This window comes from Mytilus trossulus, chromosome 4 (genome assembly GCF_036588685.1).
Source record: "Mytilus trossulus isolate FHL-02 chromosome 4, PNRI_Mtr1.1.1.hap1, whole genome shotgun sequence".
Classification (NCBI taxonomy): Eukaryota; Metazoa; Mollusca; class Bivalvia; order Mytilida; family Mytilidae; genus Mytilus; species Mytilus trossulus.
The window spans coordinates 42,905,197-42,928,449 of NC_086376.1; the positions used below are offsets into that span (position 1 = coordinate 42,905,197).

At 32.1% G+C, this 23,253-nt stretch overlaps 3 protein-coding genes across 3 annotated transcripts; 1 reads left to right on the forward strand and 2 right to left on the reverse strand.

Moving 5' to 3' along the window:
- Window positions 1–501: 501 nt before the first annotated feature.
- LOC134715324 (putative nuclease HARBI1) lies at window positions 502–3,301 on the reverse strand. Its single transcript, XM_063577433.1, has 3 exons — window positions 2,573–3,301; window positions 1,501–1,787; window positions 502–738 (listed from the first exon to the last, which is right to left on the reverse strand). The coding sequence occupies exons 1-3, from the start codon at window positions 3,108–3,110 to the stop codon at window positions 535–537; spliced, it is 1,029 nt and encodes a 342-aa protein (XP_063433503.1). The 5' UTR covers window positions 3,111–3,301; the 3' UTR covers window positions 502–534.
- A 69-nt stretch (window positions 3,302–3,370) lies between these two features.
- LOC134715323 (uncharacterized) lies at window positions 3,371–6,053 on the forward strand. The gene is made up of 3 exons (XM_063577432.1): window positions 3,371–3,448; window positions 4,006–4,195; window positions 5,067–6,053. The coding sequence occupies exons 1-3, from the start codon at window positions 3,397–3,399 to the stop codon at window positions 5,914–5,916; spliced, it is 1,092 nt and encodes a 363-aa protein (XP_063433502.1). The 5' UTR covers window positions 3,371–3,396; the 3' UTR covers window positions 5,917–6,053.
- On the reverse strand, window positions 5,996–10,640 carry LOC134716625 (uncharacterized). Its single transcript, XM_063579634.1, has 7 exons — window positions 10,010–10,640; window positions 9,323–9,465; window positions 8,734–9,044; window positions 7,960–8,082; window positions 7,403–7,595; window positions 6,479–6,942; window positions 5,996–6,009 (listed from the first exon to the last, which is right to left on the reverse strand). Exons 1-7 carry the CDS (start codon window positions 10,418–10,420, stop codon window positions 5,996–5,998), a joined length of 1,659 nt encoding a protein of 552 aa, XP_063435704.1. The 5' UTR covers window positions 10,421–10,640.
- Between the last annotated feature and the right edge of the window lie 12,613 nt (window positions 10,641–23,253).

A 23,253-nucleotide genomic window follows, 5' to 3' on the forward strand; every position in this document is an offset into this window, starting at 1 on the left:
GGCGTTACACTATATATCCATACAACGCAATCAGATTATACATGCCCTTTCCAACTGGCGTATTTACACACCCAACAGTCTATGGAAGACCCACTTTGTGACAAAGTGAAAAAAATCTAAAGAATGACCTTAAATGTATACCTTAATCAGGCCTTGGGGTAAAATGTCATTCAGTTTACAGTTGACAATGAGATGGTGTTAAAAAAGCGTGACGACCGACACTTCGTAGTGCCAATAAGCTCATCATAGATACCAGGACCAAATTTAGTATACGCCAGACTCGCGTTTCGTCTACTAAAGACTCATCAGTGACGCTCGAATTCAAAAAAGTTAAAAAGGCCAAATAAAGTACGAAGTTGAAGAGCATTGAGGACCAAAATTCCTAAAAGTTTTGCCAAATACAGCTAAGGTAATTTATGCCTGAGGTAGAAAACATCTCGAATGCATGTATTTTGAGAAAACATAACTTGTATTATTTATCACAATTTTATATTGGATGAAAAAATAAAGACTCTTGTGTATTAAACATGTATTTCAGTTGAAGAAAACTCTTGCGATATGCTCTCTAATGTGTCTACCATCCTGTTCTCCTTCAAAATTCGGAACTTGCACTGGTTGGTCTTGCTGAACATGTACACCACAAACGTCTTCCAAAGGTTCATTCCTTGTTAAAGCTATGTTATGTAGAACAGCACAAGCACCAAACACTCGGCAGACTTTTTCTGGTTTCATTCTGACCTGAAATTTATAATTTCATAATTATGGGCAGGAAGATAGCTTTCAATTAAAAAAAAAATGTTTCAGAAACGACTGACTTTGCTTGCAGGAAATAGATTGTGTTCCAGTTCCTTCCGTGCATTACATTATATGGTACTAAAAATTGTAAATAAAGAAATTTTGATACTTGAACTTACTTTGACAGTTTTTCTTCGCTTCGAAATTGCCACCCCGTGTCAAACATAGCCGACACTCCGCATGTGGCGTTCTACACGGTGAATATAATCCCTATTAACTGCGGCTCTTTCTGTTACAATTGTCTCTAGTTTTACAGAGCTACATTTAATTTTTATGGGGATAGTGTCGCTTGTATGAATTTAAAAAAGTCAAGACAAGAGTTTCGAGTTAAAAAAGAGGCAGGATGACAATTTATTTATGAAAGTGTGAAAATAAAAAGGCATTTTTCATACTAGCCATCCCCCTCAAACAATAAATGGTAGCTCCCTAATTAGTATCCTTTTTATAATTAGTTTCTTTTTTGTGTCCCTTTTTACTCAATATATTTTTTTCTTCATGGCTGAAGTTTTTTTCGGCATTTTTTGTATGAAACTGCTGAGGTTAATTAATCATTTTAGCTATGCATCACTATATAGGATTATCTCATTGTTGAAGGCTGTACAGTTACCTATCGGTGTTAACTTCCAAGTGATTTGGTCTCTGGTCATTGACAATCAAATCACTTTTTTGTTATCATATTTTAAAGTATTCTATAATTATTTTTACCTCAGAGTGTAAAACATGAAATCTTCTCTTTAAGATTCCAAAAGCCCTTTCAATAATGGATCTTGTACTGGAGTGTGCTCTGTTAAATCTTTGCTGGTGTCTTTCTCTGGGATTTAGATATGGTGTCATGAGAAAAGGGCGACATGCATACCCGCTGTCTCCTAGTATCAAACCGTCTGCAAGTCCTCTGTTGTTTGTCTCCAGGTAGTGGCATAGGTTTGATGTGTTGAAGATGTGGGAATCATGGGTTGATCCTGGCCAGTTAGCAGATATATTGGTAAATTTCCCTGAAAAATATTAAACTAATTTAATTCTATGCAGAGTACTAATTAATGTTACAGTTAACTGCAGCTTGAATAAAGGTCACTCAGTCTATTGCTACTTGTGACTAATTAGAGGGGGTATAGGAACTTTGTCGGGACTCCAGTTAATAATTATTTTTTTTTCAATTAAAAAGTGTAACTCAACTAGAACTAGTCTAATTTTCATTGAGGCTCATTGAAACCCTAAAAAATGCATACAGATGATTGAAACTATTAGTATATTTAATAATTTTATAATTTATGAATGTTAAAAATCGTTTTCAGTGAAAAATGTATATAAGTTTCCTTCAGTATGGGGAGGGGGGTCCGGATCCAGAAATCCTGTGCTTAAAAACACAAAATTCCGAGATCCAGAAATTCAAAAAAGAATTCCCGGATCCCGAAAGGGTCATTCCCAAAATCCCGAAAGGGTGTCATTCCTGAAATCTCGAGCTTAATATAACGTACACCCGATCCCGTACAGAAAAAAATACAACAGTAATATTATGCTTTCCTTTACCAACATTGTAAAGATTAGAAATAGCACATATAAATAAGTGGCACAAATAACGACACTGTTTGGAGTGACAGGTGCGCGGTCTTATTGGAAAAGATAGCACACAATGACCCGATCATCGATCGATCACTTTTAATATTTGGGTCGTATAAGATCGAGGGCCGAATTGTAGACTTACTGACGAGAAAGTTTAAGGGAGATAATAAAGGTAAACAAATAAACAGACGAAGCGGATATAAACAAATTAAAGTACCTTCGTAATCACACACAGCCTGCACGTTCACACTATGGAACCCCTTTCTGTTAACAAAAGCTGCCTCGTCCTCTGATGGCCCTTGTATCTTGATGTGTGTGCAATCAATGCACCCCAAAACATTTGGGAAGTTCATTTGTCTGTGGAAACCACACTTCATCCTGTTTTTAGAATTGATGTCTTTTGGCCACTGGATGAAGTTGTCTTTCACATCAAGTAAAGCATTGGTAACATCATTCACTGCTCTAGATACAGTTGCTTTGTCGTAGCCCATTGTATCTCCAATTACTTGTAAAAATGACCCAGAGGCATAAAACCTCAAGGCTATGCATACTTGTTGCTCCACTGTTAGAGCAGTTTCCTTTGCTGTAGATCTTCTCAGTTTATCACCCACAATATTGCATATGTAGGCTATAGAGTCTCTTCCAAACCTATATCTTATCCTCATTTCATTGTCAGTCAAATTGTTTAGATGTGAAACCATTCCTCTGAAGATTCTCTCTTTTCTTTGCCTAGGTACCATTAACAGAGCAGCCATTTTATCAATTAAAACGCTCCGTTAAGTATTTAACGTTGGTCTATAGCAGCGTTAGATTTTACAGAAGTTATCGACAGTTTAACGTTGCGTTAAATCTAACGTAGAGATGAAGAACAGGATTAACCATGCGTTAAATTTTAACGAAGCGTTAGCATATTTTAACGACAGCGTTAGACTTAACGACAAGTTGAACAACCGGCCCCAGACAAATAGAGACAGTGCTATTCTTGCTCACTCCTATTCCACTGTAGAGCCAGAGGTAGAAATAAGTTTGGACCACAATGCCATGGATGTGGAAGACGACATAGAACTGCCCTATGTGCAAACAAGAACAATAGGTACATTTTGTATTTCAAAATTCATATTTTAAATACCAATCAGTACTTATAAAAAAGAAGATGTGGTATGATTGCCAATGAGACAACTATCCACAAAAGACCAAAATGACACGAACATTTACAACTGTAGGTCACTGTACGGCTTTCAACAATGAGCAAAGCTCATACCGCAGTCAGCTATAAAAGGCCCTGATAAGACAATGTAAAACAATCCAAACGAGAAAAACTAATGGCCTTATTTATGTAAAAAAAAATTAATAAAATGAATGAAAAACAAATAAGTAACACATAAACAAACGACAACCACTGAATTACAAATACTGGCAGTCAGATGTAGCTATTAATCCCATGTAGGAAAAAGAGGGCAGTCCATATATAACCCAATAAATTAAAACCTGATGAAATAATGAACCCCCAAAAAAATCTTTGCTGAGCTCGGTTGCGTCTGAATGGTAAGCAGGTCTTGCTCAACATGTGACACCAATCATATTGCTCAATTTATGTACTTGTAAATCATTTGACACGGTCATTCATGTTTTATTTAATCTTTTTTTAAGGTTTTCAATGTGACCCTGATCCATTGCTAATGGAAAATCTACTCCTGAGGAAAGAGATTAAGGAATTGAAAGACCAGCTTGCTGAAGAATCAAAGAGGAATAGTGGTATCCACAGAATTAAAGATGATGACTCTGCTACCAAGTTCTACACTGGGTTACCAACATTCACAGTGTTTCTCTGGTTGTTCAAGTTAGTACATTAAAAAGCTCAAGCTCTAAATTCATAATCAAATATTAAACTTTATTAGATTTCATAACATTTAAAACAACTAATCTTTTGGTGTTATTTAATTTCATAAAAAACAATTAATCTTTGGGTGTTCTTTAATATTAATTATGTTGAATCTAGATTTTGGTTATTGTTTGCTATTAAGTACATTTTGAAGTCCTTCATTCTATGTCAGATACCTGTGCTGTGTCAGAAATTAAAATACAATCCAAATTCAGAGCGGTTTCAGATTTCAATTTGAGTTATCTCCCTTCTTTCAGAAAATTGGTCCTATAGTCATAAGACACCTAAAATTAAAAAAAAATAATGGGTATGTTTTTTATAACTCAATGTACAGTTTTCATTAAGAATTATAAAAAAAATTCTTTAATTCGTTCCTATTAAGAAGAATTTTACTTTATCTTAATCGCTTCCTTCCCCTGACATATTTTTTGCATGCAAATTGACCTATCTCATAAAAATCAAGTGATCGCATAATGCTGAATGGATGTCCTTAACTATTATCTAATTGTACATGTTAAACACGTTCTAAATATCCATGCTTTTTTATGATGTCGACAAACAGGTGACAATCCTTAAACCTCATCATCAAAACATGATTACCTACCATATTTTCACAACAACACTGACCCATTGAGAATAAAAATTTGACAATTATACAAAATTTATGCAAAAAAATGATAAAATCGTGCACAGAAGACTAAGTTTATGATGTTTGTATGCCTTGATTCAAGAATTTTGTGGTATTTATATGTAACACATATGAAAAGGCCAGAATTATTCATTAAACTTCTTCAAGACAGTCATTTAGAATTATTTGTTTCTGTTTCAGTTACCTATGTGCAAAGAGTTCCAGAATGCAGTATTGGAAGGGAGATGGAAATACACCCAGTAAGGATAGGGTTAGAGTGTCTACTTCACGACTTCAGCCTATTGAACAGTTCTTAGCTGTTATGATGCGACTTCGTCTTGGATTGTATGTGAGGGATGTAGCGGATAGATTTTCAATTTCTGTTTCTTCTTATTCTAGTTATTTCACAACCTGGCTCAACCTTATTCATGCTGAACTTGAAGTTATTAATGTTTTTCCACCTAGAGACATCATTACCAGAACAATGCCAAATTCTTTTAAAGATCGATACCCATCTACCAGAGTGATCATTGATTGTACTGAAATTTTTATTCAGAAAGCTTCCAGTCTTTTAAATCAGAGTTTGACATATTCCAGCTACAAACACCATAACACTCTTAAATTTCTAGTTGGCATCACACCATCAGGTGTTATCTCATTTGTATCTGAAGGTTGGGGTGGAAGAGTATCAGACCGTGAAATAACAATTGAATGTGGTATACTTGATTTACTAGAGCCTGGCGATAGCGTTATGGCTGACAAAGGATTTACTATAAATGATTTACTTGTAAAACGTCAGTGTGCTTTAAATATTCCACCATTCAGAGGTATTAAGGACCAATTTACGACAGATGAAGTATTTCAGACACAAGAAATTGCACAACTTCGTATTCATGTGGAAAGAAGTATTGGACGAGTTAAAAACTTCCATATTTTAGAAGGGGTACTACCATTGTCAATTGCTCCACTTAGTACTAAAATATTTCAAACATGTTGTTGGTTGACAAATCTAGATGTTCCTTTAGTTCAGGATGATATAAATGATCTGTAATTCAAATCTGCTGTATAAATTTAAGTTTTTTTACCCTGTTTATTTATTCATAAAATGTGGCCAAGTGAAATTCATTCCATTATACTGCAAAATCTTTAAAACAATAAAGTACAATAATATAACTTAAATAATTAACTTTTTTTATTCTGATTTAGATCAACATGACTTACATGTATTTAACTGAATGTGGACTTTGAAAAGTATATATATATATACATGTACATTGTAGGTATTAATTTAACCTGAGCATTGTGTATTGAAAATCTTTAAATTAAGTTTGTGAAGAATTGCAAGAAATAAAATATTAAAAAAGTATCTTACTTCATATCTAATTAAATTTTAAAATCATACAATTTCGAACTAAATTTTAAAATGCTAAAAGGTTAGAAGAACAAGTAAATAATTTTGAGTGGCCTTTTGACACTTTACCTTGTGCTTGCAGTTGATGTTAAATAAGTTAATAAAAGTATTTAATGAGAGTTTAAACATCACATTTCAGCTCATTCACAAATTTTGGAATAAATACATGTCATATAAAAATCAAGTAGTTTTGGCAACATACCATTACAAAAAACTTCATCAAAACAAATTCTCTCGATAAAAATGTTATTTTTGCTAGCATTTGTCCATACAACAAAATCGCACCATGGTAGACCCATAATTGCCATCTCTCCTTGCACTTGAGCATAGTACTTCTGATTTCTCTTCAATTGTGGTCCCGTTGGTCCCCATTCTAAACAGAAATTAGCCGAATTTAGGTTTAAAATGTCCTCTATCTCCATAGTATTGACTGGAACACCACCACATGAAAAAGGACACTTTATTTCTAGTACCCCAGTTTCTGTACCGTCTAAAACCTTTCCATCACCAGATGCACCAATAAAAGACATATGTGGGTAAAGCGTGAGCCCTGTGGGTAACACTGTTATATCCCCCTTTAAGGCTTTCTGGAAAGTTACATTTTCCTGCCTTGCCCTGTCCTCCATGTCAACACCCCACTGCATGGCCTTTGGTAATTGAGGATACCTGTGGGAATAAGATACATATATATATATAAAAAAATAGTAGAAATTATCAGTTTTACAAATATTTTTAGCTAGATTAACCAACCACAAACAAAATTATAACTTACATTGTATTTCATTTAGCTACAGCTTAGTGTGGTCATACTGGGTTATTTAATTGACTTTAAATTAAATTTAAAAAAAGAACTAATACATGTACATGTATTTAGCCTGAAATGACTTACTTATGTGATGTTTGTCAACTCATTTTGAGAGTCAATACATGCAGTTAACTATGAATTACAGTAAATAATTTATTTCATTGATTTATTTACAAATGTAAAAGAGATATTGTAGTGTATGAATGTTTAGCTTGAATGCTCATTTATACAAACTATTAAGCAATAGTGAATAAGAGAAGTGAAGAACAGATAAGCATCTTGTTATTATTTAATATGAATCAATTGAAAGCAGAAGTGTACCTATCCAAGCTAGATCCTTCTAAAATCTGTTTCACCAGATGCTCTTGTGAGGAATGACATCTGAGAATATCCCCAAACATACTGCTTGTGATACGTCCTATGTGAAGGTCTTTCCACATTTGGTTTTTTCTTTGGTCACAAGTCTCCTTTTCAATAAATGTCACTAATTCCAGGCTTATCTCAACTGGTGGAACTGAAAATATAAATTTGAAATACATTAACATAATTATATTCTCACAAAATTATGATTGTGGAAAAATAGCTTTTACAGCTGATTATACCTATGAACGTTGCTCATTATTGAAGGATGAACAGTGACCGACACTTGTTAATTTGCATCTCATTTAATTTTTGGTCTCTTGTGGAGAGTTGTCCACAGTGCAATCATATCACATCATTTTTTTTTTATATATACATATACACTGACAATGTATAAATGGTGCTTATCATGATCAAAGAGGGATAATCCATTGACAAAAAATTACCTTATGATTTTTTTCAATTCTAATAATGAGACTTGTTTATGACTTGATATTGTTGTTTTTTATAACACTCACTATTGTCTGAAGTAAACACCATTTTTCTCATAGCGAGCAGAAGTGGAGACTCTGTTGTAGTGACCTCCTCAACAACCATTGCTTCTGGGGCCTTATCAGGGATGTTCCAAAGGCTACACATACCTATAAAATAAATTGTCATACTTAAAAGTGCAATATTTCAATCTATTTGCTTGTTTAATACAAATATTGTGCTGTTCTTGTGGTTATGGCATTGTACATACATAACACATGACGGACACAACTAATTGGTTATTTTATTTGTTTCAATAAGAAATTGTGTTTTCATAGACAAAACTATTATCGCTGTATAACATTGTAACATTTAGGAGTGAAAATTACAAATTTATTGATGAGAAAAAAAGGACAGAATAAAATTGATAATTAACAATAATTATGATTAGATACAACCAACTTTAAAAGTTTAAAATTAGTATGTAAATGTAGTGTGTAAATTTTTTTAAATTATTATGTACATGTAGTGTGTCAAAATTTTAAATTATTATGATTCTTGAATGAGTATCTTTTATGATCTAGTCATTTATACTTTGTTATACTTTGTTATTATATAAACATCTATTTATGTTTAATACAGTTTTAAAACCTCAAACTTTGTTGCTTGCTTTATTTAAGAAAAAATTGAAAAGGTGTTTTCTGTATTTCATTTGTAAAATATTAGAAATTAGTGCATATGGTTTAATTGGTGGTCTGCAGTTGTAAGTAAGCAGCTCCTTTTCCACATTTTATAAATTTATTATATTGCATCATCCTTACCACTGTTGGGAAATACTGATTTTAGCTCTGATAGATGATCTAGGGCTCTGTTTATATCAGGAGCTCTGTCAGTTGAGTGTCTTGGATCAAAAGTGGCTATGCTGGTGGTCTTTTCCTGTTTATCCTTGTTTAGCTTGGGTCTTGATAAATCAAGACATTTCAGTGGTTGAGCCTTCTGGTTGACTGATCTAGGGACCTTCCACTGGCACGGCAATGATGTGCAGCTCTTATCCTGCTGTTGCTGCTTACTGGAGGGGCTGTTAGACAATGCGAACAGCAATCCACCAATATGGCTACATGACTGGGCTAACCTAAAAAAAATGTTTTTTTTATTAATTTGAATTCATCTTAATAACTATATATTCATATATAATTTATCATATAGGCTGGCTTAGCAGTGAGAATAATTTTAAGAGTCAATTTCAGTTTAAAGTCCATGTCTGTAGGAGCACATGTATGATAATAGGTTGAGCATTTGCAGGTGCAATTAGGTGTCTAACTGCATGTATAAATGTAATACTGTAAGCAGATCTTCTAGAAGTATGACACACTAAGACAAGAAAAATATGATAACATAAAAATAACATACCCAATAGGACACTGACAATAGGCAAAATCAATTGTCATGGTTTTCTGGTCAGGTGAAACAGTCACACACACATAAACTTGATAGCGCTGCTTCTTCATAGACGCCAGACAGAAACATTTTAGGTAAAATGTTACTTCATCAATCTGTAAGGAAAGTAAGAAATATATAATCAAAGCATTTGTTTTTCTTATTTTATTTCATTAAAGTTCATATCAACACATCTCAAATATTGTGTATTTTTCATACTTAATTTTTTGTTTCAAGTTCCTTGTCAGAACTGTTTTATGAAAGGTTGCACTGTCCTTATTCCATATATTTTAATGTGCTTGTCTAAAGTCAGGAGTATGTACATGTACTTCAGTGGTTGATGTTGGTTCATATCAGACATAATTGTTTTTTTTTTTAATATTAAACTTAGTTTTATAACGTTTCATATTTATTTGTGTCTTGGCATGTTATAGCTGACTGAACAGTATGGGTTTTTCCCAATTTTGAAAGCCTTATTGTTATCAATATATTTCTTATTAATTCCACTTCAAATGATCTTTATTGGATAGTCTCATATATCATACCACATCTCCTTATTTTTATAAGATACACATACACTTATGATTGAAAACAAAGGTACTTCATATCCTATCAAATCAAAGACCCATCAAATATTTAATTATGATTTTTAAATCTTACCCTTGAAAAACATATTTCATGGATATCCCCAGCATCAAAATGCTTCACAGATCTGTCCAGTCCTTTGAAGTTTTTGACATTACCACCATCATCTCTTGATCTCAGAATGAGGAAATTGTAGATGGTTGCAAAGGATGGCTTTGGAGTGCTGTCGAAAAAGCTAGGTGGAAGAGGAGAATAGTGCACTGACAGGAACGGGGGTAGATTCTCTTTCCCGCTAGCCCCTGGACCTATGTTTGTAGCTTCAGACACGGCTCGAACCGGAGTTAAACTTGTTTCTGCAACATTGTGGACCAGCAAACTACCTACTAAGTCATCTTTTTTTACTTTGGTGGTGTTTATATTAAGATCTGTAGCGAGTTTGCGGAGATTGTCGATGGATAACTTCTTTAAATTTTCGCGGGTCGCCATACTTGTTTAGTATAAACAGTTGATGTTGTCATGGTATCATTGTTGTAAAAAAGTATTTAAATGTTTCATATTTTATTGTTAAAATGCATTGAAAATACTATTTTTTATTTTATAATAATGAAATGAAGTGTTTAGTAAGTATGAGATTGTGGGTGGTGCCGACATTTTCGCATCCACCCAGAGCCGTTTCTGCGCATGTCTGCATAAATTAGTAAACAAGACTATTTCTATTTATTAGCTAGCATAATGTAGATACGTCATCGACATTAACTCTTCATATTAGACGTGATATTTTAACTGGAGTAATTGATAATAATCGTAGAATAATTTCTTAATGTCATGTCCTATGTGCCTTTAAACGTTAGTAGGCATTATTTGTTTCAGAATTTTAACCCCGAACATTAGCAAGGTTCAAAATATGGTCATATATAAAGTGTACACATATAAGAATGACTATAATGCGTGATTATAAGAAATTATTTCGATTTTAATACGACGCATTCAGTATTTTTATAGGTCGACGCGTACTAAAAACCATTAAAAAAACCCTCTATAAGTGAACTAAAAGAAATACCGAACTCCGAGGAAAGTTCAAAACGTAAAGTCCCGTAGCCAGTACTTCGGTACTGGCATGAAAATACGGATTTTTTGTGTTATAAAAATTTGCTGTTACAAAATATTAGAAATTTTTATAAATTAAGGAATATATCTCCCTCATGCAAAGCTCTGATTCCTTTCACGGATTTGGCTATACTTTTTGCACCTTTTGAATTATAGCTCTTTATCTTTCATATAAGCTTTGGATTTTGAAATATTTTGGCCACAAGCATCACTGTTCAAAGAGACATGTATTGTCGAAATGCGCATCTGGTGCAAGAAAATTACTTCCGTTTATTTTATTATCTAATGGCAAAATCAAAAGATCAAACGAATGAGTAACAACTTTCATATGCATATTTCTGACTTGGTACAGGCATTGTCTTATCATTAAATAGAAAATGATGTATTACACCCGGGTTTATAGCTAATTTTAACTTGTAATTGTAAGACTGTCGCATATAAATCGAGTATATTGACAAAAATAATGGAACAAAACAAAGAAATACTAGGTAAATATGTCAAAATTATGAACGACAGTTAACATTTTGATATAAAATTAATCATTATAAAGTCATACAAATATGTAACAAAGAGGTATTTACATCAAATTTCAATATTAAACAAGTTTTAAAAAAATGACAGTAGGTAATTTTTTGTTTTGTATAACAATAAGAAATAAAAAAAAAAATCGTAAGCAGCTACTAAATACTCCTTATTTGAGTAAGATGAATGGGAAACTAATGAGTTTGTGTGCATATATCAAACATGTTTAGTGCTAATTTGAACATGGTTTTGTTTACAAAGCGATAAAAGGAAGTTGTTTTCAAATCCAATCAATGTTTGGTACTGATCAAACAAGATTGTTTTATTTGAAAGTAGTTATCAAAGGTACCAGGATTATAATTTAACACTCCAGGCGCGGGTTGAGTGTTCATAAGACTTATCAGTGACGCTCATATCAAAACAGTTTTAAGTCCAAACAAGTAAAAAGTTTTGTCAAATACAGCTAAGGTAATTTTCTCCTAGAATAAGAAAATCAACAGTTGTTCGAAAATTTCAAAGATTCTTTGCTATCAAATTAATAAAGAAAAAATACCATATAGTAATTGATATTCATGTCAACACCGAAGTGCTGACCCCTGGGCTGGTGATACACTCGAAGACAAACGTCTACCAGCAGCGGTATCGATCGAGTGGTGTAAATAGTTATCAATGGTACCAGGATTATAATTTAATACGCAAGATAAGCGTTTCGTACACATTACTCAAAAGTGACGCTCAGATCAAAACACTCAAAAATCCAATCATCTACAAAGTTGTGCCAATTACGGTTACGGCATTCTACTCCTGGGATGAACATCATTGAATACGTCACTTAGTTACAATTAGAAATAATTTAGAATCTAATAGTATTAGTTACATAGTTTGCAAGGTACCTAATACGGTATATATGGGGTCAGTAAATTCCATATGGGGTGAGATCGAAGCTCGAATCCCAATATGAAATTTGCTGACCCCCATATATACCGTATTACGTCACTAGCACACTATGCAACGACTTTGTCTTTAAGCCCGCCTACTTATTACTTTATATGGAATATAAAGGGACGTTACTCCACTACTTACCGTGTATGAAATTAGCACCGCCTCCCAACTAACCTAATATTAAATATAAAGGGTTTCCACGAGGATGCTTTTAACCAATCATATTCCTAAAAATTATTCGGAGGTAAGATAATAACTCGTACATCATTAACGAAAGAGGACATTTAAGAATATGAAAAATCTCTCCTTTGATGAAAACATATGACATTCTTTGAGATTAAGGATACTACCGAAAAGTGGAAGATTAACTTCATATTCTGCTTTTGTTTTCCTCGAAATTGCAGTAATAGACGACTTGAAACAAACAAAAAATATGACAAACGTGATGATTTCAACTGAGCAAATGTCAACGATACGCTTTAACATATTCACACTATACGGACTTCGTTTTTTTCCTGCGAATTGACTACTTCAACAAAGTTTAAAGAAGAATGACTGAAAATAGTACATAGTTTTACGAAAATTAACACGAATTGGTTGACCTTTACTTTGTCTCAGATCATTAATGACATGTTTTGCGTTCTTACGTCTTGAGATACTTGTACAACGACTGCTCTGTAATCCTACTGTTTATGACATTTTGGCCGAGTGTGTAAATCCATTGATGCATGCGTACATTTGTAGAATGAAACTCTCACCAAGTCGAGGAACCAGATATAAATAGTTTTAGATTTCATGAAATACCCTCGGGGTGTAAGTGTTGCTTTTATAAAAAAAAATCAGCATAGATTAATGAAATATTAATGTGTCGTTTTTAATAGTACGACTGGCAAATAGTTTGAAGATTATTAAATATGTTTATGTTATCTAATAAACTACAATATATTAAAAGATGATCACTCTGACGAAACAGCATGCACACTTTTATAATAAGGAGTTTTCTCGACGATAAAGTTATCTTTATTGCAATACTTTATTGCATAATGTGTAGAACAAGGAAGCAATTATTATGTAAGACGAAAAGCAATAGCATATTAACAGCTCCTTAATCTATTCTAGAAAAAACGCGATCAGCAGATTTAAGTCAATTTACAAAAAAAATAAAATATGGAATATGTGCCTACGCAGTGCAGCTAATTTTCCCCATGCCAAATAAATGCATTTTTATGACATTTCACATTTAAAATAGATATTAAGTAATGCGTTTTAACTAAAATAACAATAGGAGACAAAATTACTAATTTGGAATGACATATCATGCAACAATCAACAGATAAATTAACGTCTTGATGACTTCAAAATTGTTTCTGTCTGTTTTATTCATACTACGTTGTAAAGAAAACGATCATTATCCTCATTTTTAATGTCTATATTCGGGCATATAATGCTCGTATATATATATGAATAAAATGAGACGTTGGTTGTGCGCCAAAAAAATAGGAAAAGTTCAACCTATAATTTTCGGTTATATAAGACTCCCAATCGACTCGAGTGTAAAATAAAAGTTTCAAAATTAGAAATACTTTCATAGGTTTTCCATCAGATCAAATCCCTCAGAACATAATTTAAAATCTATCACCGACTAGATTCGTCATTTATTTTGAGCAGGCAATTACAATTTGTTAAAACTTGTAAGTTGCCTTCGGCTGTTTTCTGATCTTTTTTCGGGTTGTTATCTCTTTGGCACATTCCAATTTCATTCTCAATTTTATCCAAGACCTCAAGGGAGGTATAATCACACTCCTGAAAGTCAGTTTTTTTAACATTGACTCATCCGATTGATCAGCAGTTAGTCCAATTTATTATGGCAGGTATTTCACATACCTCCTAACCGGCGATACACTGACAAGCTAATTGAAACTGTGAGCGATACCCTCGTAGAAATATTTCGGATTACAGGAAGTCAAGTCGTTCAGCGATGAATCTGAAAACGCATCACACAGTAAACCTGACCTATCTAAACCGTGAAATCAAATTTCAGAAATCCTTGTTCCTGAGAAAGATGCGACGAAAATATTTACGGGACAGCAAAACAACGGACGGACTGACAGAGGTAAAACAGTAAACCTCCACTTTTTAAAAGCGGGGTATAACGTTATTTGATATTGTATACCATTTATGAAAAAAAACTCATTTCATTAAGTACTGCATATGGTATTTTTTGCTAAAATGATGAATCTTTACGTCTATGTATATTCTATGGTGAATTTCTATAACAAATATGTATTACTTAATTGTTCAAATTATATTTCAACATATGCACCACGAAGTTTTCTTGTCATCAAATCAATTATTTGGTTAACCATCAATTTCCATTTTTAACATGTTATAAAGACCTTAAAACATTTATATTAATCTTCATGTTCAATCGTGTGCCTTCAATTTTCTTTCTAACCATTATCAGTATTTTATCGGAGACCAATAGTTAGAAAGCTATAAATAACGCTTACAGATCTGATGTAAATTACATTGCATCACCATCAGAGTCGATTTGTAGGAACTAATATTACCCAAAGGACTTATATTTAGAGCATAAAAGACAAGGATCATATATGACAAGACAACTATTCTGGGATTTATAATTTAGGTCCTGCTGATTGCATTCCCGAGTTTATACACTTATTTCAATAATATGCAAGTGCATCTACGTCGGGGCTTATTTATTTTTTATTTGAAAATATATGACATAAACTATACTAATTTCGTACAACTACTTGTAAAACAAATCATTTTTATTTTCTATTGAATATATTTGAAAACTTCCAAATTTATTATGAATTATGAATATTATTTTTTTTTATAAATTTTGTGCGTCCAAAGCACTTTTCTGGGTCCACTCTCATGCTCACATCCACAACACTGAAGTTTTAAGGATGTTTAAATACTTAGCAACATTAGGCACGTTATAACTAAAAGGACCATGAAATGAATGCCAAAATTGAATAAGTCTAATTTGCCTTAGGTAACGGAAACCTGTGTTAATAAATAATTTCTTAAATTACCAACCAATAACTTTAATAATCTTAACACCAAATGATTTATTTGTCTGATTCTTTTTACAATAGATTGTTATCGGTTTTGCTAATTTAAAGACCGGGGGTATTAGGCACCAACAAACATATTTAAAAGCATTGCTTCTGCATATTTCTCTCCCTAGTCAGTAGCCGTAGCCTGTAAATCGTTTGATGGTATATAACATTTTTTTTAGATAATGATATTTGATATGGATATGCTCATTTATAACGACTGTCTCATTTCATCTCTTTAGGAACGTTTCTAATTGATAATCATTACATATCTGCTAATTCAGATATTAATAGAATTATCTTCAACAATTACAGGAAAGCTGCTGAAAATAAACATTGAATTGACTATACTGATAAAAAAACCAGAGAGACATAAGACAACAGAGGGACATTCAATCTCAAAGATCGAAATTACTTAATTAAAGGGAAAGCAAATCCTACACCACATGCGTCACCCATCATGTTGCTCATGTTATAATAAACCCGGTAAACAGTCTAATTTGGTTGGTCTAATTCGTGAAAAGGGAACAGGATTGTAGTAACAACATATGGAAATATCTGATTTCATGTGAAACGGATATTCCTTAACGATCAACCAAACGGGTGATGGCGTCAGTAAAATTTTCGACAGGATGACTTCATCTTCACCATTTAGAACTCTTGGTTCAGTTGCTTTCAAGTGAACAGCAACCCTCTATTAAGGGGGAATACTTGTGTAAAGTGTAGAAACGTCAAATGTTTTAATACATATATTGCAAGATGAAAGATTCTTAGATTGTATGTACTCAAACAGACCTTTGAAGTTCTTCAGTATCCACATCTGATTCACACCACTTTTAGAATAGGGAGTTTTACAATAACTTTGAAGCACGGCTTTGATTGATGCTAAAATTGCAGTTTATATTTTAGAAAGATGTTTCGTGGAGCATTTGGAAGACAGTTATACAATTGATTGTAAGGACACTTATGTAGAATATCCATTGATTGTAAGGACACCTACACGTTGTGCGTGGCTTTACCTGCGGGGGCAACATATTTGTCATTGAGGTAGGACAAGTGTTTTGCAATTTTGGGTATTTAAAGATTGACGTAGCATGGATATTGCTAGACCCAATTTAAACGGAAACGAGTATCTTTTTCATTTTCTCACGTTTAGCCTTGCACAATCTTCGAGTTCATAGGTACTTTGAAGTTGTGTTTCCAATTGATGCATTTAGGCTTACAATAGTCCGGACCTTTGGATACCACATTTCGCAGGAAAGTTTTATTGACAATGTTGAGGTCACCGATAAAAAACATGACCAGCTGGATTATAAGTGATCGCGTCAATATTGAGATCCTGCAAAACGTGCTTGTAATTGAAATTGTCGATACAATCGGTTTGGTATATATAAGAAATGATTGGTAAAGACAGTTTTTTTATAATTGGGGATTTTCTATTGAACTAATTCATTATAAAGGACATTGCCAATCAGGCAAAGGGAAGTTTAAGAAAAGATCTTTTCTGTTATTCATTTTAACTTCTCCGATGCGAACTAGTTTGAAGAGACGGTGAATTGCAACATCCGCAATAATAGCTGTAAGTTTGTTTTGGTTTGAATGATAAATAGTAGACGACACAGGGTTTTCTTTATATACGCTTACAAGAATATTCAATTAGTTTCAAGAACAGTTGTGCGATTTTGATTAAGTGATGCAAATTGTAGTAATTGGTATGAGTGTGAGTGGTGCGTGGCCTTAAACCAAAATTTCATAAAATCCATTTCCAGCAGCTTAAAACGTAAACGGATATTAAGGAATCAAAATTAAATTAATGTTTAATTATTAAAGCTACGCAAATTAAAGAAAATACTTTCTGAATGTATAAAGTACATTACATACACTAACTATTTATTAGTATATAATAATTCAATTAATCGTCGGATTGGAGACAAAAACTGTAGTCTATTAAAATTTAATGTTATAGATAAGTAACATCAGTACTAACCCCTAGTTCCATTCATGTATTTCTCATTTGAAACTTTCAACTTTTTAATTAGTTCAATGTGAGGTTCCGATAATTCTTCAAACTTCCTTTTCCTTAATACTAACGAGCTACTTTTGTTTATGCTATGGCTTTTTTGCTCTACTTCACCAAATCCCAAACTGCTTATCTAAATCAAATAAAAAGGTTATATAACAAAAATCAATTAAGGTGGCTGGGGCGTCTTAATTAAACTGACAGAATTTTTTGATAAATTGTCAAAATGCAGCTTTCATCATGCTTTTTTTCAAAACTGTATTTAAAAGTATGGGTCACCTGACTTTTTTCACGCTATAGATTGCGCAAAATTATCAGATTTTGTAAAGATTATTCATGGAAAATAAAATTTTGCAAGATAAAACAAAAACGTACTATATAAAGGCAACAGTAGTATACCGCTGTTCAAAACTCATAAATCCATGGACAAAAAACGAAATCGGGATAACAAACTAAAACCGAGGGAAACGCATTAAATATACGAGAACAAAGACACAACACCGAAACGAAACACACACAGAAACGGACCAAGCAACAGACAAAATACCACGAGAATAACAAATATAACATTAAAACCAAATACATGAATTTGGGATAGACAAGTACCGTGCCACGTCTTATCTCAATATCTCAAAAATAAGAGAAAACACAAACGACTCAACGTTAAAATGTAACACACACAGAAACGAACAATATTATAACAATGGCCATCTTCCTGTCTTTGTACAGGACACTTAAAAGGGGAATAAAAGTGGTGGGTTGAACCTGGTTTTATGGCATGCCAAACCTCGCACTAGAATGGCAAAGTTAAATATATCATTGAAATGACAACATAATATTACAGGACAACAATACAAATAAATAGGAAAACATATTAGACAAAGAAAAACATGATTAATAGATAACAAAAAGCATCAGGGTTAAAATTCAATACGCCAAAAACGCGTCTTGTCCACACAAGACTCGCCAGTGACGCCTAGATATAAAAGATCGAAAGTGAAAAAAAGTACAAAGTTGTACAGCACTGAAGATCAAAAGTTGAAAAGGTTTTGCCAAATACGGCATTGTTTGTATGCCCGGGTTAAGAACATTCTTATTTTATAGAACAATTCATGCTATTGCAAACAGTAAATTTTATCAAATGAGTATGAAAGAGATATACATAATGAAACTGAAGTATTAACTAATTACAGAAAACTAAACCCGAATACATAACGCCCAGATATAAAAGAGATTATAAGAACTTTAAGATAAAATGTGAGAAAATTGCTCTTATAGCATGCTTTCAGAAAAGCAAAAGGAAAAATGGGGTCACCGAAATTGTTTTCTTGCTACATATCAAAATAGGAAAATTCGTAACACTTTCTATTGTAAAATAATACTTTATCGAAGTTATCTCCTCTTATTTGGCAAAGTTTGAAAAAATCTAATCAAACACAAACAAGGTATTTTTGCAAAATTACAACTTCAACTATGTTAAAATACACGATTTTCTATATTTATTTCTATTTTCTATATTTATTTCTAAAGTCTTTTACATAATTTACATACAACTCTCAAAATTTGCACATTTCATCAAATATACAGACCAAAGATATCTGCTTATTCAAAATCCAAGATTGAAAAAGACACCCGAGCCACTTTAAGTTCAATTTATAATTTGCTAAAACAAGCAAACAAAAGTATTTTATGAAAGCAACCAGTAAACTAAAATTATAAAGATTACATTAAACTATATATTATGCAAATGATTTTGGTTATTTAATTTAACTGTAAAAAATAATTTACATGGTAAGTGCATACAATGTATATTCTTTATTTCAAAACTTCTGTTTTAAATGATTTGTAATTATTTCCTAGGTTTGTAAAATAAAAAAGGTTACAAAAAAAAATATAAATACTTACATCTTTAAAAAACTTCTCACTAGCCCAAGACGGAAATCTGTTTGAGCTGGCTCCTCTTTCATCTTTGGTTACTGGTGGAAATAATGCATTTCTACATGCAATAGATGAGGAAATTTCGGCTTCTTCTGAATCAAACTCTAAAATTCTTTTAATCTTTTGTTGATTTTCCAATATAAAAGATTGGTTTTTGTCTCTAATTAAATTAAGCCCACAAGTCTACTGAACTAAATTATTATAAGTTATTTTTCAAGGAAAATGCCACAAACTGGGGAGAGTAAAATTATTAAATATCAGTAAATTATTAATCATTAAATAGGTTATAATGAATACACAATCAAGTTGTGCTATAAAAATATTGTGTATGTAAATTTTTCATTTCATTTTTAAAATAATTTATTGAAATAAATATAGTTTCAATATTACATCGTATGCAGTTGTGATGGTTGTTTTTAGTTCAAAAATGTCTCATTACACCATTTTTGAATTTGTTATACCCCACCATACAAGTACCATTATTTTTTTTAGTTAAAATTCATTACTGCAAATACCTTCAGAAGAAGCAGTGTCCAAGTTTTCTGTATGGCTGTTTACAACTTCTGGCAAAAGACAAAACTTTGTGTCATTGAAGTATTTCATTAACATGATAGCCTTTGTTGCTATTGACGCAGAAATTATAAAAGTCCAGGAATAGGTGTCTAGATCCAAATTGTTAAAAAAAAAAACACAATATAATACAAAGGAAAAATAATATTTCAAAACATAAAAAACAAATTGCAAAAGGTTATCAATTCGTATGTTATTTTTCAATAAGATGCAAGCAAAAATGTGCTTGTAATACCCCTAACCGCAATTTAGTTATTGGCAATCAGAAAAAAACAGTATAAAATTTAGGCACATAACAACATAGCATTGTCAAACTAGAAACCAAGTTAAAATTCATAATGTTTATACTGTTCATGTTCAAAAATGTGATAAAAAAGTAAAATTCACTCATTTTGATAAAAAATTTAATTTAGATAACAAAATAAAAACAGTATTGGCAAATACAAAAAAGCTAATGTTGAAAAATCGCCTTAATTCAAATAGTCAATGTCCCGTAACTCTAAATGGATATGCCAAATTACCAAACGTGACTTCGCATTACTATAAAACGTGGTACGGTACTTGTCTATCCCAAATGCATGTATTTAGTTTTAATGTTTAATGTTATTGTAATTCTCATCGGATTTTGTCAAATGTGTTGACGTCTTCTCTATTATATTTATGTGTTATGGTAAAGAAAATTAATCACTGCCTTCATTTATTAGAATTGATTTCGTTCAAAGTAATCAGTACGATATTTTACGTTTGAAGTTAGATTCATAACAAACCGGACATAGCTTTATAATATAGTTAATTGCTACCTCAGTTTGCTATTAATAATTATTGAAAAGTAAAATCACAAAAATACTGAACTCAGAGGAAAATCACTTGGCAAAATCAAATAACAAAACGCATCAAAAACGAATGGACACGAACTGTCATATTCCTGACTTGGTACAGGCATTTTCAAATGTAGAAAATGGTGGATTAAACCTGGTTCTAACCCTCTTACTTTAATAATAGTCTCATCAAATTCCGTTATATTAACATGATGCGTTAAATAAACAGTCACAATAAATACAATACTTAAAATATGGGTACATCAGCCATCATCGTATAACAATTTTAAAAGGGGACAATTTAACCGAACACTAAAACATCTTCTATCTACGAACACATTAATGTGCATACAAACAGTTTTAAAATTTACATCGGCAATGTAAGCATACAGGGTAAAAAAATCAAAAGTATGTAAGAATAAATTACAGAAATAGACCGATATTAAAACTAGTCCTAAAGTTATAGGTAGAATTTATGAGAATCCAAAAATAGTTAATACCACTACGCGATTGAATGATTTTGACGTTTGTGGTTCAACGTATATATAGTAATTCATACTAGAAATATATCATAATGGCATATTATAGATCAATATAATACTGACGGGATCTTTTAGATTACAGAGTCACGTAATAAGAAGAAAAGAAATACAAAAAGTCGCATATACAAAAAAACCACAAAAAAATGAAAACCAATACAAACACATTGACGAGATGTATAAGTACCGAGCCACGTCAAACTGATATCACATAAAACCATTCAACAGTAAAAGCAATATTAATACTAGAACAAAGACAAATGAAAGAACAATAAATCATGTTGTTAAGATGATAAACAACATCAGTACGCAGAATATATACATCAAGACCAGCGTGTATTATTTGAGAAGTTGATACGGAATATTTATCAACAAGGTCTTGATACCTTCCGATGAACTTTTTTAGAAAAAAGGACGAGACGCTCTTTGACATATCCCTGGTTCATCAACTTTCTACTGAGACACTGATGACGTTTTACAAAGTCTGAGTAGGAGCTGCAAGCTTTTGAATATCGAATAAATTGGGAAATATATATCCCATATGCAGGTGAAGTTGGTATATTCCTACTAAGGTGGGGGAAATTTATAATTCCAAAATTAAAATCGTCTCGTTTGTCATAGATTCTGGTACTGAGATTACTGTGTAAGTCAAATTCGAGATATAAGTCTATAAATGAGGCGGAGGAAGCTGTGTCTGTTGTTTCTTTAATCTCTAGTTCTGGGGGATATATCAATGGAACCCAATCAGAAAAGTTCGGATTTATGGAAAGAACATCATCAATATATCTGAAAGTGAAATTAAATAATCTGGCTTCTTTGATCTTCTTGTTTTTGACAAGTGTCTGGAGGAACTCCGATTCATATGAAAATAAGAAGAGGTCGGCAAGAGGCGCACAGTTTGTTCCCATAGGAATGCCGACAATTTGTTGGAAAAGTCTATCTCCAAACTCAACAAATATGTTGTCGATAAGAAACTCCAGCATACTGACAACTTGTTCTTCTGTGTAGCATGTTTTACCTTTTTGTTTGAAATGTACTTTGTTATTAAATGCAATATCAGTATTTAGTTCAAATATATAATCTTAAATCAATCCTAATTCTATCTTATTTATTCTAATGTGACGTCATTTTTATTTTTTTATGATCTGTTTAAAAATTCAAATGACTGTCATTTTTTCGTCATTTACAGTTTCAAATATGACGTCACTTGGCGTTGAGTTTTAAACTTAATATTCGGATGTGTCTACTCTTTCTGGGATTTTTTTTGAAAAATATATTTTGATGGCCTAGCTGAAAGAAATTTTTTTTATGTTTTGCACTGTAGCTGAAAAAAAAATTATGCTGTCACCTGCTTGAAATTTTTTTGCACTGCTGAATTTGAATAGTGAAAAATAACAACAGTTAAAATGTTTCACAGCAGATTATATACATCTGTCCAGTCTACAGATTACGCTAACATTTCTATTTTTACTTTTTCATGTGTTTTTGTATTTTCCTGTAGTAGTGTTTGATCCAGAAATATTTAAAAGCATTCCAAATCTCCCGCATGTATGCTACTACATGAAGACAAACTTAAAACTGCAACTATTATAAACATGAAATGGTCCTTTTATAACAGTACATCATAAAAAAATAAAAATCAATTTTAGGTAAATTTTATGGTTTTGAGCAAAAAAAATGTGTTTCTGTTCCACATTATAGGAAAAAAAATTGCTTTCCTTCTCAAAAGAAAAAATAAATATCGGAGGAATGTTCTGAAAAAAAAATTATGAACAAA

Excerpts from the sequence above, each read along its gene's own strand:
- LOC134716625 (XM_063579634.1), bottom strand. The coding sequence starts at position 10,420 with ATGGCGACCCGCGAAAATTTAAAGAAGTTATCCATCGACAATCTCCGC. Across the intron at positions 7,596-7,959 it reads GGTGTTTACTTCAGACAATA|TTCCACCAGTTGAGATAAGC; the intron begins GTGAGTGTTATA and ends TTATATTTTCAG. Across the intron at positions 6,943-7,402 it reads GAAGGATCTAGCTTGGATAG|GTATCCTCAATTACCAAAGG; the intron begins GTACACTTCTGC and ends TTATTCCCACAG.
- LOC134715324 (XM_063577433.1), bottom strand. The coding sequence starts at position 3,110 with ATGGCTGCTCTGTTAATGGTACCTAGGCAAAGAAAAGAGAGAATCTTC. Across the intron at positions 1,788-2,572 it reads GGCTGTGTGTGATTACGAAG|GGAAATTTACCAATATATCT; the intron begins GTACTTTAATTT and ends AATATTTTTCAG. Across the intron at positions 739-1,500 it reads TTCATGTTTTACACTCTGAG|GTCAGAATGAAACCAGAAAA; the intron begins GTAAAAATAATT and ends TATAAATTTCAG.
- LOC134715323 (XM_063577432.1), top strand. The coding sequence starts at position 3,397 with ATGGATGTGGAAGACGACATAGAACTGCCCTATGTGCAAACAAGAACA. Across the intron at positions 3,449-4,005 it reads TGTGCAAACAAGAACAATAG|GTTTTCAATGTGACCCTGAT; the intron begins GTACATTTTGTA and ends TCTTTTTTTAAG. Across the intron at positions 4,196-5,066 it reads GTGTTTCTCTGGTTGTTCAA|TTACCTATGTGCAAAGAGTT; the intron begins GTTAGTACATTA and ends TTTCTGTTTCAG.